The sequence below is a fragment of the Taudactylus pleione genome, unplaced genomic scaffold (genome assembly GCF_031769625.1).
Source record: "Taudactylus pleione unplaced genomic scaffold, aTauple2 ptg000019l, whole genome shotgun sequence".
Taxonomy (NCBI): Eukaryota; Metazoa; Chordata; class Amphibia; order Anura; family Myobatrachidae; genus Taudactylus; species Taudactylus pleione.
The window spans coordinates 34,513,413-34,527,085 of record NW_028284421.1 but is presented as its reverse complement, the minus strand read 5'-3'; the positions used below and the strand labels follow the sequence as shown (position 1 = coordinate 34,527,085).

Genomic DNA, 13,673 nt, shown 5'->3' with positions numbered 1-13,673 from the left:
CCATTAAATCTAGAGAAGAAAAAAGGGCCCATTGGTCAAACAAACAGATGAGATACAGACCACAATTGTTACTGGTACCTGCAGTGGTTCTTCACGAGAGCAATTTAAGCAGCCAATCATGAACGTACACTCCAGCAAAATGAGGTCCTTGGCAATGGCACCCTGTATGTCCATGTGGCCCAGCACAGTAGAGTACTGGTGCAGGATACTAGGGTGGAATATCCCGGATATACGGCTATTACACTTCTCACATTGTGCTGTGCAGGGGTGCTTTTCAGTCAGGGTTAGGTCTGCTGTAACTTTACACCTAATAAGACATAGAAAACTGATATTAACAAAATGAAATACACAACAGTACAAACTATACAATAGACAGTATATTGTAATGTCATCGTTTATTAGGATTTTAAATTAATATTTATTGATATAAGGACAATATATTACACAGCTTTACATAGAATACAGAGTTTACAGTTTAGAATATATGAAATATTTTCCAGACTGTAAACGGACATCTATTATTCTCCTGATATTCCACTTTGTAGTGCTTCCTCCTCACCTGCTGCACTGCAGTGCCACTACTATGCGATGTGCCATCAAAGTCCCAACTCCTTCCCCCAGTTTTAGACCCAAGAACCGGATTTCAGTTCCCCTTCTTGGGCCTGCTCCTGCCCCTCCCTCCACACTTTTCATCCCATCTGTGGGGCCAGTCACTATGTCAGATTCCAGATCGTCTTCATCACAGCTAATCCAGCTATCAGAGTCATCATCTTCCAAATCTTCAGCTGGGCATTCCTTGGTCTCTTGTAATGTGTTGCTTGCAACATTTTCCTCCTCACTTGATTTAACAGCGACAGCTGCTTGCAGTTGCTGGTACGGTACAAACTCTAGCCCAGCCTTCTCAACATCAATGTCTCTCTTTAACTGCATAAGCACAAATTAAAACAAATTAAACGTTTGTAGTGACTAATAACATGCACAAAAATGAGCCAATTAATGTTTCCATTCTCTACAGAAATAAAAAGACTTCATTACCAGACGAGCTCCTTCGGTAAACAGTCGCTCCATGTTACGATCTAGCCAGTGTAGGAAAGGCCGGAATAAAAGCTCCACCTTACCAATCAGCTGATTGGTAGCATACTTTGCTTCTAACCACTCCTTCGAAGCTTCACAAACATGCCTGTAACAATTTAAGAATAATAAATAAATAAAAAGATACAAGCTTAAACAATGTATAACAAAATACTGTTTGTGGTTTAAGTAGGTAGAAGTGTTTCCACCTGCGGCGTATCCAGGTGTGCGTGGTGGGAGGGAGTATTCAGACGGGGCACCGGGGCGGATGCGGCGGGGTGCACCGTTGGCCAGAGCAGTGTACACAGTGGACTGAAGTGTCCGCTACGGAACATCCCGCTGGGTGGTTATGAATGTGCTGTTCTCCAGCATGACTCACACCTCACTGACCTCCCTGGGTCTTCTGCTCTTATATGTCACTTTAGATCATAAACATATAAAATGAGATATTATATAATTTTTCCCTAATAGATCGCTTCCCCCATAATACCCACCACATACCAATCACCATCCACTGATTCCCATATGTCAATCATGCAGAAAAAGAGTGCAAACTGATGAAATGTTTGCAGTCCCCCCTTGCTGTCACACAAGAACCAACAAATAGTGACTAGCATATACCAAGTATGAAAAAAGAAAAAATACATTAGAACATTTTTTTTTTTTTTTTTTAACATTTCTCTAATCCTACTGGTGTGCGACTTAACATACCCCCAGTGTAATTTTGGTATATTTAAATTCTCCTAATGTCGGAGAATGGATAGGACCCTTATGGGCTGTCTTCTCTCGAAGTCAATCTTTACAAGAATTTGGTGACTAGGAGTGGTGTGATAGAGAGCAAAAATGGCATTGGTTATTAAAATCATAATGCATTATACAGGTAGGATAATTTGCATATATGTAAATTATTTTACCCACAATGCATTTTGTTATTGACGCAATGTTTGCCTGCTTAAGAGAAAAAGATTCAACAGTAAGTTGACCAAAAATCCTATTTTCTCCTGCAGCAAGGCTGGGGAACACTGGACCATGGGACATTCAAAAGCTGCCCCCAGAGGAGGGAACACTCAGGCTGCCTGACCAGAGAACTGTACGGCCATAGTGGGTGCCACTGGAGGCAAAAAACCCGAAACGTAAAAATGAGCAAACGTGCAGACAGGGGACTAGATAGCCGCATGACGGACCTGTGCTGCTGAAGTCCCATGTCTCACTGCCCATAAGGTCGCCGCCACCCTAGCGGAAGGCGCTGACACCCGATCTGGTGGTGGACGCCCTGCATCAGAATATGCTTGCGTAATGTGCTGAGTAGCCGGCTGTTCCCACGCGTCATAATGAACGCGCAGAGAACAGTGTGGCATACCAAAGATGAGATGTCCAAGGAAATCTGCAGAGCTCAGCCCAACTAGCAGTCAGATCGTCCCAGTCCCGGGAAGTCGCCGAAAGAGGAAGACCGGAAGGACAATGGACCTCATTCAGAGTCGGTCGTTGCGGCCGCACGGTCGTAAGGGAAAAGGGGCCGGATATGCAAATGATGCACTCGCAAGTTGCGTCCTTAAGATCGGATCGTTAGCTGGCCGACCAAGGGGAGGATGCGGCCGTAAGACAAAAAATACGTCCCCTACTCGTACGTATTAAACGTAATCTCCGGCCATATAAGGATTAATCGAGACCATCGGTAACCATCGGAACTGGTCGTAGAGCTTAAGGTTGACCATACCCTCTCTTAAGCACTACGATCAGGTCAGTGTACAAACCACCCATGTCACGTGTGCCATGACACTACTTTGTTAATTATGCACTCCCATAAAATGCCGTTCGCTTAATTAGGCACGCCTGCATTCGGATCTCCACTCCCTCGTTTTCAAGCACCTTCCCCTGTTACCACCCACAAACGCCTCATTCTGTCACTCAAACTACCGACCTGGCTGTGTTCAAGGAGAGAGAAATTTCTGATCGTAGCAGCTAGTTTGCGCACGCGCATTCCGAACTTTACGCATGCGCAGTTTAGCGAACATCGGTGGCGTACGACCGCAACGACCGACTCTGAATGAGGTCCAATATTCTGTGTAAGTACACGGCCGAAGCAAGTATAGGCTGGAACATAAACCTTGTACGGAGCAACCGCACAATCGGCATGGAAGACAAAAAAAGGCGGCTTGCCAACCCCAAACAATGAACTATGCCGAGGGACAGCAATAGCCCTAAGAAAGACCAGCTTCCAAGCAACTAACCGAAGATCTATTGAAAGCAACGATGCCAATGGAGCCTTGGTGAAAGCCGATAAGACTAGATTAAGATTCCATGGCTTCACCTGCGGATGAAATGGTGACTAAATAAGCTGCACACCTTGTAAAAGTAGTTTGGGCCCTCAGAAGAGCTGACAAACACTGCTGGAAGAAAATGAAAGGGCAAAAGCCTATATCATCACAAAACAAAGTCGTCAACCGGCCTCCAAACCCTCCAGAAGGAAGGCCAAGAAACGCGAGAGTCAAAAAAACGGTTATACTACAAGAGGTAGAGTTCCCAAACCCGGAGGAAAGCACGAGACGGAAACGGAGCCCGGGCTCGCAGTCTACTACAGACCACAGGAGAAAACCTGCTGCTTTCTCATTCTCAGTCACAGAAGTCCCGCCGCGAAAACCAACCAAGGCAGTGTCCTCGTAGAAACGGGCCAAGTTGCAGCAAAGTGGGAGACGCCACCCAGGACCTACAGACCTTGGGAGAACATCCGCATACCATGACTAGCGTAACCAGTCTGGAGCCACTAGAATTACCCTCACTCGGGAAGCCTCAATGTCCCCGGAGACCTGAGGGAACAGTGGGGACGGCGGAAACGGAAGTTCTGGATAAACAATTCCAGGGAACAGTCAAGTCAGCGGATATCTGGATACCATACCAAACTGTGGAGCCTCATAAACAGACAGGGAGGCCCCGAGATCCCCACGGGGAAGGCCTCACACCCAAACGTTAGGAAGACCCCTGGAAGGAGAGACCACTGTCCTGGGAGAAACGTGGTTCTGCTGAGGATGTCCACTGTCCAATTTAACACTATCGGTATTACCACCGCTGAGAGAGACTGAACCAAAGTCTCCGCCCCGGAAGACTTCAGCATCGCCGTTCCACTCTTGTACCTGCCGGAAGTACATATGCCACCGCTGGGTCGGTGTCCGACCGACTGCCGTGAGGACAGACAGGGCACCCAATAGAGCCAGAACAATGGAGATCGAGCCCATCGAACAGCCGAGCCTTTGTGGACGGTAACCCAAGGCCGCGGAGCTGAAAAGCTATTGCCCAGGAGACTCTCGCCAGTGGTCACAATGAGCCAATCCGGAAGAACCAAGGATTGGACTTGGAGGCGAAGAAGGGAAACCCTCCACCAATGGAGAGTGACGGGTGCTGTCAGACAGAAGGGGACCCGAGAGGGGAGGGATACCGAGCAATCATTTTTAGGCTGGAGAATTCACCACTGGAACTCCCGTGAGGAGAAACTGGTTCCCTGAATGGTCCCTAAGTGGAGACCAACATGCCCAACAACTGAATGATCCACAAAGTTATTGGATAAGGCATCAACAGAACCTTCAACCAAGATCGTCAGGGTCCGTTCACTGTCCGCCGCAAGAAAAACACCCTGGAGAGAAGTGAAGAGTCGGAGGCTACCCACAGAACTGAAGGCGCAGACAAAGAAAAAAGGGAGACCTTGCAAAGTCAGGATACAGCACTGATCCAAAAGTACTTGAAGCAAGTGACTGAGGAAGGTCCATAATTGTGAAGCAGAGGTATCCTTCACAAGTTGACAACTAAAGAGGGCCAAAGTATTATCCGTTCTGTGCACACTATGCGCGGCACCAACTACCATATTATGTTGAAAAACTATGGAGCCGGGGTCCAAAGAATGGTAGGGCCTGGACTAGACAGGGGACCGAGTCAATTACCCACTGAAGAAGCATAACGTCCCGTCCAAAACGGAACCTGAAGACACGTGTTCCAGACGACTAGCGAGGATTTGTTGGCCTCCACACTGTGGATCAGTGATTGGAGTGAACTGAACTACCCCCCACCCCCGAGGCGGTAAAGGAGCAAAAACATGTTGGCTGAGAGGAGTGCAATGATAGCATGGCCCAATGTCACCACATTCACCGTTTCCTGGGGAAAAGCGATGGGAAGAGACAATAATAAATGCCATGGTGGCGGACCCAGAGGTCCCAGATGGAACCATGGCAAAAGATGCAAAGCACTCAGCTGCCTGAAGAAATCACTTAATGGTCACTGAACCGGAGCAATCGCCCTACTACTTGCAAGCGAACTGGGTAGAGAGAGACACTTTGTTAAGCCCTAGGCTTCCTTAGAGCAGTGTCCCCAGAACACAGAATGTTACTAAAACTGCCCCTGGAAATCGTATACATGTAGAGGAAGAATTGGCTTGCATCAGACTGACCTTCTACGGACGCACCACATGAAAGAGAGAAAATCTGGAAATGCGGACCCACCGTTAGGACGGCCCAGGAAGAAAAGTGCTTTTCCGACCGGTTGGGATTATCCAGTTTTGGCCAAAAGAGAACGTCCTTATCCAACCGATGAAAGTGTAAGGCACACCCTAATAATGAGTGCATATGCGAAGCGCAGAGCCAAAGGGTCCTTCAAGTCAAACCGGCCACAGCTGAAGCCCGGAAGCAACCTGTGCCCCGTCTTGCCTGGCCTACCACACAGAGCCTGTCGCGAATGTTCCCCCAATTCAGCAGGGAATCCCAAGGTGAATCGCTGTAAAGCCCCTAGACTAATTATTTAGCAGAAGAGACCACATCTCATGCCACCCATGTCATGGCCCGACAGGGCAGGATAACGACCCTAGAAACTATCAAAACCGGCCTGGAGACAACCCTCACAGGTCTACATAGCAGATCCCTGCCGGACGTTGCGCCTTGGACAGGAAGGGTGTGTGGCGATTTAAACGGCTACCACAGCAACTACCATGGGAGGTGTTTCCACTTAAATACTCAATTCGCTGGAAGCTAATGTGCGAGTAACTGAGCCCTTTGAATCCGGCGTCTCCTACTACTCCCTGAGGAGACCGGAGAGATACGCCATCGGGAAAGTAGCGACATTCCATCGCCAACGCTTGGACAGACCCACAGCCACTGCTTGGGAATCCATACCTAAACCACCCAGAGAGTGGCGCAGAGCCGCAATGAATCGAAAAGGACAGTAGGTTCTCATCCTTTGGGACAGCGCAAAGCCACGCAAGTTCCTGCGCATGCGGAACTTCTAACGGGGCCCTGAAAAGAGGAATATGTCTCCAAGACCACCCTCCACCTGCGCAACGCACAGTAGAGGATTCCTAAAATATAAAGCTCATCGGGAAGCTGACGTAAATCATGCATGGAGCCAGAGTGGGACATACCGTGAACTTAACCCTATAAAGGGAAAGGAGCCTGCGCCAGAGACGAGGGAATACCTCCACCTGAACTTTGGTTCCCTTTGAAGAGCAACCAATGCCATTACGGCGCACACCGACCGGATTAGAGCCTGAGCCCACGTAGGTCCCCTCCGGTGGATGCAGCACCCCAGTTACCTTCGTGTTACCGAACCCATATACACAAGGCTCTCTAGGGCAACTGCCCGGTACCCAGAGCAGGAGAGAAAACTGCCCCAAAACAGTCAAAAACCCTGCATACAAACTCCACACAGTTATGGCTGTAGCAGGAAAACAAACCCACGACCGCCGTGCAGTTAGGCTGTAACGCTAACCATTACACCGTCTGCGCCAATTATGCCCTCTTGCTAACCATTACACATAAGACAGCAGGTGTGATTCACTTTAAAACAGGCAGTGGTGAAAAGTGTGACAGAGCCTGCATAGACATAAGCACATAACACAATCCATAGCTGAACACATAGGCAGCTAATACTATTACAAGTATAAAGTACTTGCAGGAGCTGCAGGGGAGAAAAGTGGATTCGTCCCAGGGCTCTATGTTTGTTGAAACAAACGTCTGCCTTGGTGAGCCACAGCCATAGTCACTCCTATGACATGAAGGAGAAGTAAGCTGTTCCAGCAGAGGCAGGACGCTCTGTGCCTCTTCTGCTGAAGGCAGAGCTGGCATGGCAAGGGAAGTGCAGCATGTGAAACTCTGCCCCCTCCGTCTCCATGCTCCTCAGACTTCAAGTACTTCCCAGTGCTAGGGAAAACTCCGGGCGTCAACCCCTGTTGTTGACACAAGGGCAACCTGCCAGCGTGCGCACACCTCCCGTTCCGTTGGAGGGGAGACGCCGCAACAAGCCCAGCAAAATGGCGGCTGCCATTCGCATCCGTACCCTCTAAAAGGGAGACTGCCGCGCCCCGCGATGCGCACCCCTCCCCGCCAGGCCGCTGCAAAAAGCAGCTGCCACTCTCAGGCTGTGCGCTGCTACAAGCAGCGCACAGTTACCTACCTAAACAGAAAATAAAACTTACAAATAAAATAAAAAACTAAGCTACAAAGGGCTGCGTAGTAGCAGCCCTGTAAAATGTGCCCTGCTCCTTGAAGCACTTAAAGACGACTGGCATTGTGGGATTGCAGGGGAAGGATCTTCCTTTTTTAAAGCTAGTTGAATTTAAGTGCTAGCTCCAGCCCCTTCCTACAATCCCATGGTCCAGTGTTCCCCAGCCTTGCTGCAAGAGAAATGTGCTTTAATTTCACTTATCACTTTGCTAGTATGCTTTTGCCTTTTTTTTTACTTAATTTTGTACGCAGGTTTATAGCAATTAAACAGTTTATGTATCTACATAAGATTTATGTCACTCTTTTATAAAAAAAATTTCAATTTGTCCGGGGCGCTGAAAACCCTAGTTACGCCTCTGGTTTCCACTGAAGGACTTTGGGAAGTATGCTAGAAGTGTTTAATTAGTCATTTAGGAGCTAGCGTAGGGTTGGACATACACATTTATTTATTTTTATAAAATGAGCATTTTTGTATTGTGCATGTGCACAAAACGACTTATGCAAGCAAACCTGCATATGGAATGCAGTATATTACCCTCACAACTCCCTACGTTTAGAGAGGAAGAAAGGGGTTGGGAAGAGGTGGGCAAGCGTAGGCCAAATACATCAAATGCACTTTCACGCAAATGTGACTGAATTAGACCTGGCCGCATACGCGCTTGTCAGGAGGTTTATCTCTCACAGGTGCACCACCTGTGGTTCACAAAACGCACTGATGATATTGACAATTGGCAGCTGTCTATGATTGGCCGATTGCTTCTGAACCCCTCCAACTGACAGTATATAAACCATTAGTGTGGCTGTTATATTATATGAATTCGCAGCTATCTATTCTCATTACTTAACCACTTGCCTGGCATGGTCACATCAGATGCGACCACACCAGACTGGGCTTTCCCTGACATGGACGCATATGATGCAACCATTCAGAAATGCCCATTAGGCGGCTGCAGGAAGCTAATCTTCCAGCAGCCGGCTATATCAGAGGGACCTACTGGTCCCTCTGCACCCTCGAATTCCCCTCCAGTGTGTCCCGGTCACTGCTAGCCACAGTGATCGGGCAATCAGCAGGACCCCCTCCAAGCGCGGCTGCAGGCAGCTGTGTCTTCAATAGAAGCAGCTACTGCTGTGTCCCGATCACTGTGCCCAGCAGTGATCGGGCAGCCTACATGACACTTCACCCGGTGCGGCTGCCCTGCCCTCGGCGGCACCCGCACCCCTCTTCCCCCAGCGCGGCTGTCTGTGACTAACCTAGAAGCAGCAGCCATGGCTGGTGCTCTGTCAGCGGCCCAGGAAGCCGGCCTCATCCCCACCTCCCCTCCCGGCGTGGCTGCCCTGCGCTGTCTGCCAGCACCCCCTCTCTCTTCCCTGCCAGAGCGGCTACCTGTGAATCCTCTCTGTCCTCGGCCCATGCAGCCGGGTGCACCCGCTCCTCTCCCAGCGCGGTTACCCTGCTGACCAACTGCTGTGCTGTGGCTGGCTACTCTGTCCCCAGCCCCTCCTTCCGCCTCTGTTTCTGTCTGCCTTGTCTCCCGATCACTGCTGGACACAGTGAGTGATCGGGCAGTGTAGTGTACAGTATGTGAAAAATCATACATTATATATACTAAATATATATATTTCAAAAGATAGGGGTGCACTCACCGGTCGTATAGAAAAAGCGTGATAACACCGACGTTTCGGTCCCTTCTGGACCTTTGCCAAGGTAGGACCGAAACCTCTGTGCTATCACGCTTTGATACAATGGAATAAAGTCTGTTTTACTGCTATTACTATACGACTGGTGAATGCACCCCTATCTTGTGAAATATGTACATTAGATGTGGATTTTTCCACACCATAGTTTGGTTAAGCACTCTACATATGTGCTGTACGGACACACCATGAGCATATACATACATCTCTACATAGAGATATATATATATATACACACACACACACACACACACACACACACACACACACACACACAGTGCCAGTCAAAAGTTTGAACACCTTCTCATTCAATGGTTTTTGTTTATTTAAAACTTAATAGATTAATACTGAAGACATCAAAACTATGAAAGAACACATGGAATTATGTTGTAAACAAAAAAGTGTTTAAATCAAAATATGTTTTATATTTTAGATTCCTCAAAGTGGCTTGGCATTCTCTCAATCAGCTTCATGAGATAGTCTACTGGAATGGTTTTGAATTAACAGGTGTTCCTTGTCAAGAGTCAATCTGTGGAATTACTTGCTTTCTTAATGTGTTTGAAACCATCAGTTGTGTTGAGCAGAGGTAGAGTTAGTACACAGTGGACACCACTATTTAACTACTGTTGTAATCCATATTATGGCACCAACCAGTCAACTCAGTAAAGCGAAATGACAGTCCATCACGACAAAGACATGAAGGTCAGTCGATACGGAAAATTTCAAGAACTTTGAATGTATCCTCAAGTGCAGTTGCAAAAACCATCAAACGCTATGATGAAACTGGCTCTCATGAGGACCACCCCAGGAAAGGAAGACCAAGAGTTACCTCTGCTGCAGAGGATAAGTTCATTAGAGTTACCAGCCTCAGAAACCACTACTTAACAGCACCTCAGATTAGAGACCACATAAAGTCTTCACAGAGTTCAAGTAGCAGACAAATCTCAACATCAACTGTTCAGAGGAGACTGCGTGAATCAGGCCTTCATGGTCGTATTGCTGCGAAGAAGCCACTACTGAGGATGAACAACAAGAAGAAGAGAATTGTTTGGGCCAAGAAACACAAGGAATGGACATTAGACCAGTGGAAATTTGTACTTTGGTAGATGAGTCCAAATTTGAGACTTTTGGTTCCAACCGCCATGTCTTTGTGAGATGCAGAGAAGGTGAGCGGATGGTTTCTGCATGTGTGGTTCCCACTGTGAAGCATGGAGGAGGAGGTCTGATGGTGTGGGGGTGCTTTGCTGGTGACACTGTTGGTGATTTATTCAAAATTCAAGGCACACTTAACCAGCATGGCTACCACAGCATTCTGCAGCGCCATGCCATCCCATCTGGTTTGCACTTACTGGGACCATCATTTGATTCTCAACAAGACAATGACCCCAAACACGCCTCCAGGATATGTAAGGGCTACTTGACCAAGAAGCAAAGTGATGAAGTTCTGCGTCAGATGACCTGGCCTCCACAAACACACGACCTAAACCCAATTGAGCTGGTTTGGGATGAGTTGAACCGCAGAGTGAAGGAAAAGCAGCCAACAAGTGCTCAGCACCTCTGGGACTCCTTCAAGACTTTTGTCCAGGAATGATGATGTTTGTCCATGCAAAATGACGTTTAGCCTCTTTCTGAGTTCCGTTTTTTTGGAGGGAAAAATCCGAACTCGGCGTGCAAACTCGAACCTATCCGAGCCTGCACATCCCTAGTTTTAAGCTGCTTTTTTAGAAGCAAGCTTGCTGACTATGCACATGGAAGAACCATTAGACACAAGAGGCACAGGCCCCACCAGAGGCGAGGCGGTGGGTGGCACAAGAAGGGGCAGGAGGAGAAAAAATGTAATACAGTCTTTAATTTATCAACACACTCCTTGAATGAACATGAACTAAGGGCCTGATTCAGCTTTGGAAATAGAGTGAGATATAGCACTTAACTGATCATCTTGGTGAAAACCATGATCCACTTCAGGTGGGGCAGATTTAAAATGTACAGAGATTTAGAATTGGGAGGGAGGTGTCCAAACTGATATCTAAATTGTAGAGTAATAATAAAGCTTTACACTACTTGTGGGCTACATGCTGTCCAAACTGATATCTAAATTGTAGAGTAATAATAAAGCTGTGCAGTATTTGTGGGCTACATGCAAAAGCAGCCAGTATTTACCCTACATGCAAAAAATATTTTTTATGTATTTACACCCCTTCTCATTACAATATGGTTTGTCCAGGTTCACAGTTAAGTGCTAATTCTCACTCTATTCCCAAAGCTGAATCAGGCCCTAAGTCTCTTATCTAAGGGGCTATCGTTTGTGCCAACTCATAAACACGATTCTTTTGAGTGGCACATCGTCCAATTAAAATTTGTCCGAAAGCTGAAGCTGCATACACGCGTAAAGATTTTCTGTCCAACCATCCAACTAGTTGATTGGTTTTCAATGAAAATCTGGTAACGTATGGGAGTAACTGATTATCAGCAATTTGCTCCCACATTCCAGAAACAGATGAAAATGGTCGTTCAGACAAGTTTGTTAAATGTTTGATCTAAACCAGTGGTGTCAAACTCGGGCCCTCCAACTGCAGTGGAACTACACATCCTAGCATGCAGTGACACAGTTTTGCTATTAGGGCATGCTAAAACTGTGGCAGGGCATGCTGGGATATGTAGTCCCACAAAAGCTGAAGGGCCAGAGTTTGACACCACTGATATAAACAATTTGTTCAAACAACAGTTTCTGTCCATTTTCCCATCATTTGGGAGCAAATTGCTGATTGTCATTTGCTTTCATGCCTTAGCAGATTTTCATTCCAACCAGTCAACAAGTTGGATGGTTGGACAGAAAATCTTTACGTGTGTATGCAGCATAAGGCTACAGTTTTTCTTGGATAGAAAACATTAACCCCTTGTGCAGCCCTTGATAAAACCTTCTACGTTCGATCCAACATCCGCACATCCTAGCATAAAAGACCTTTCTGAGAATGACAGCGCATGACATGACGGTTTACATGACCACTAGTAAACCACTTAAATATATTGATAATCTCTCTTTAGTAGAAAGGGCAGCATTGAAACAATTACAAAATAACTCTGCTCTGGTCATTAGACCAGCTGATAAAGGCGGAGCAGTTGTCGTACAAGACTGGGCGGATTATGATCGGGAGATTAGAAAGCAGCTGGCAGATGAGTGTACATATAGCAAACTTCCAACTAATCCCAAGATTTAAAATCAAGAACAAGGTGGATCAAACACCGTCCATGGGTCTATCTCAGGGATGGCTGGATGATAGCACTTTTTGTTTTCTTACAGTGGAGTATCCAGTGTTCTATATTAAACACACTTCCCAAGATTCACAAAACCCCTGAAAACCCGCCAGGGAGGCCCATCATCTCGGCGAGAGGGTCCATTTTACAGCTACTTGCAATATATGTGGACAAAATACTACAACCATTAGTGTATATGAGTCGTAGTTATATCAGGGATACCTCAGATTTTCTAGAGCAAGTGGGGACACTCGATGAAATTGAGGAGGATGTAGTATTGGCCACCATGGATGTTGGCTCACTCTATACCATCATCTCTCATACAGATGGTTTGACTACTTTACACAATGTTCTCGTTTCTCATCAACCAAGTGGTCCACCCATAGACTACATTATTGAACTGGCGGAACTAGTACTTCCTAACAATAATTTTCTTTACAATAACTCGTATTATTTGCAGCGGTCTGGCACCGCAATGGGTTCTAACTTGGCACCGTCATATGCTAATCTGTACATGACGGCATACGAGAATATGAACATTTACCCGCAATTTGGTGAAAACATTATATTTTTTATTGTGGAAGGGGTCTAGAGAAACATTCCTGACCATGGTCGATACTCTGAACAATCTAGAGCAGTGGTAGCCAACCCTGGTCCTCAAAAGCTACCAACGGTGCATGTTTTGCAGGTCTCCTCACAGAATCTCAAGTGATATAATTAGCGCCACCTGTGGATCTGTTCAAATGTGTTAGTTAGTAATGAATACACCTATGCACCTGCTAGGTGGTCTGGAAAATGTGAACTGTTGGTAGCTCACGAGGACCGAGGTTGGCTACCCCTGACATAGAGCATCAGGTCAAATTTACATGTTGTGTCGATCCAGACGTGATCAATTATTTGGATATCACTGTTATTAAGACAGGTAGAGGATTACAGACCACTTTGTACCAAAAAGAAACGAACTGTAACACTATACTCCACACTCACAGTTTCCACCCTCCCGCACTTAAGAACAGTTTGCCCAAGTCACAATTCCATCGCGTTTTATGCAACAATTCTGATGCCTCGATTGCGGAGATCCAATTGTCCGAGATGACAGAGGTTCCTTGAACAGGGATACTCTAAAAAGGTTATTCATAGATGCCTAGAGAATGCTAAGAAAAAGTTTACAGT

The 13,673-nt window shown here is 46.6% G+C and overlaps 1 protein-coding gene across 5 annotated transcripts in view; it reads right to left on the bottom strand.

Moving 5' to 3' along the window:
• LOC148540522 (uncharacterized) overlaps positions 1–13,673 on the bottom strand; it is a 48,178-nt gene that overhangs the window by 20,068 nt on the left and 14,437 nt on the right. For all 5 annotated transcript variants that reach the window (XM_088446815.1, XM_088446822.1, XM_088446831.1 and 2 more), the window contains exons 5-7: positions 1,036–1,180; positions 560–924; positions 79–307 (exon numbers count right to left, since the gene is read on the bottom strand). In XM_088446815.1, the coding sequence (XP_088302941.1) occupies positions 79–307; positions 560–924; positions 1,036–1,180 (739 nt within the window). The remainder of the gene's footprint in view (positions 1–78; positions 308–559; positions 925–1,035; positions 1,181–13,673) is intronic.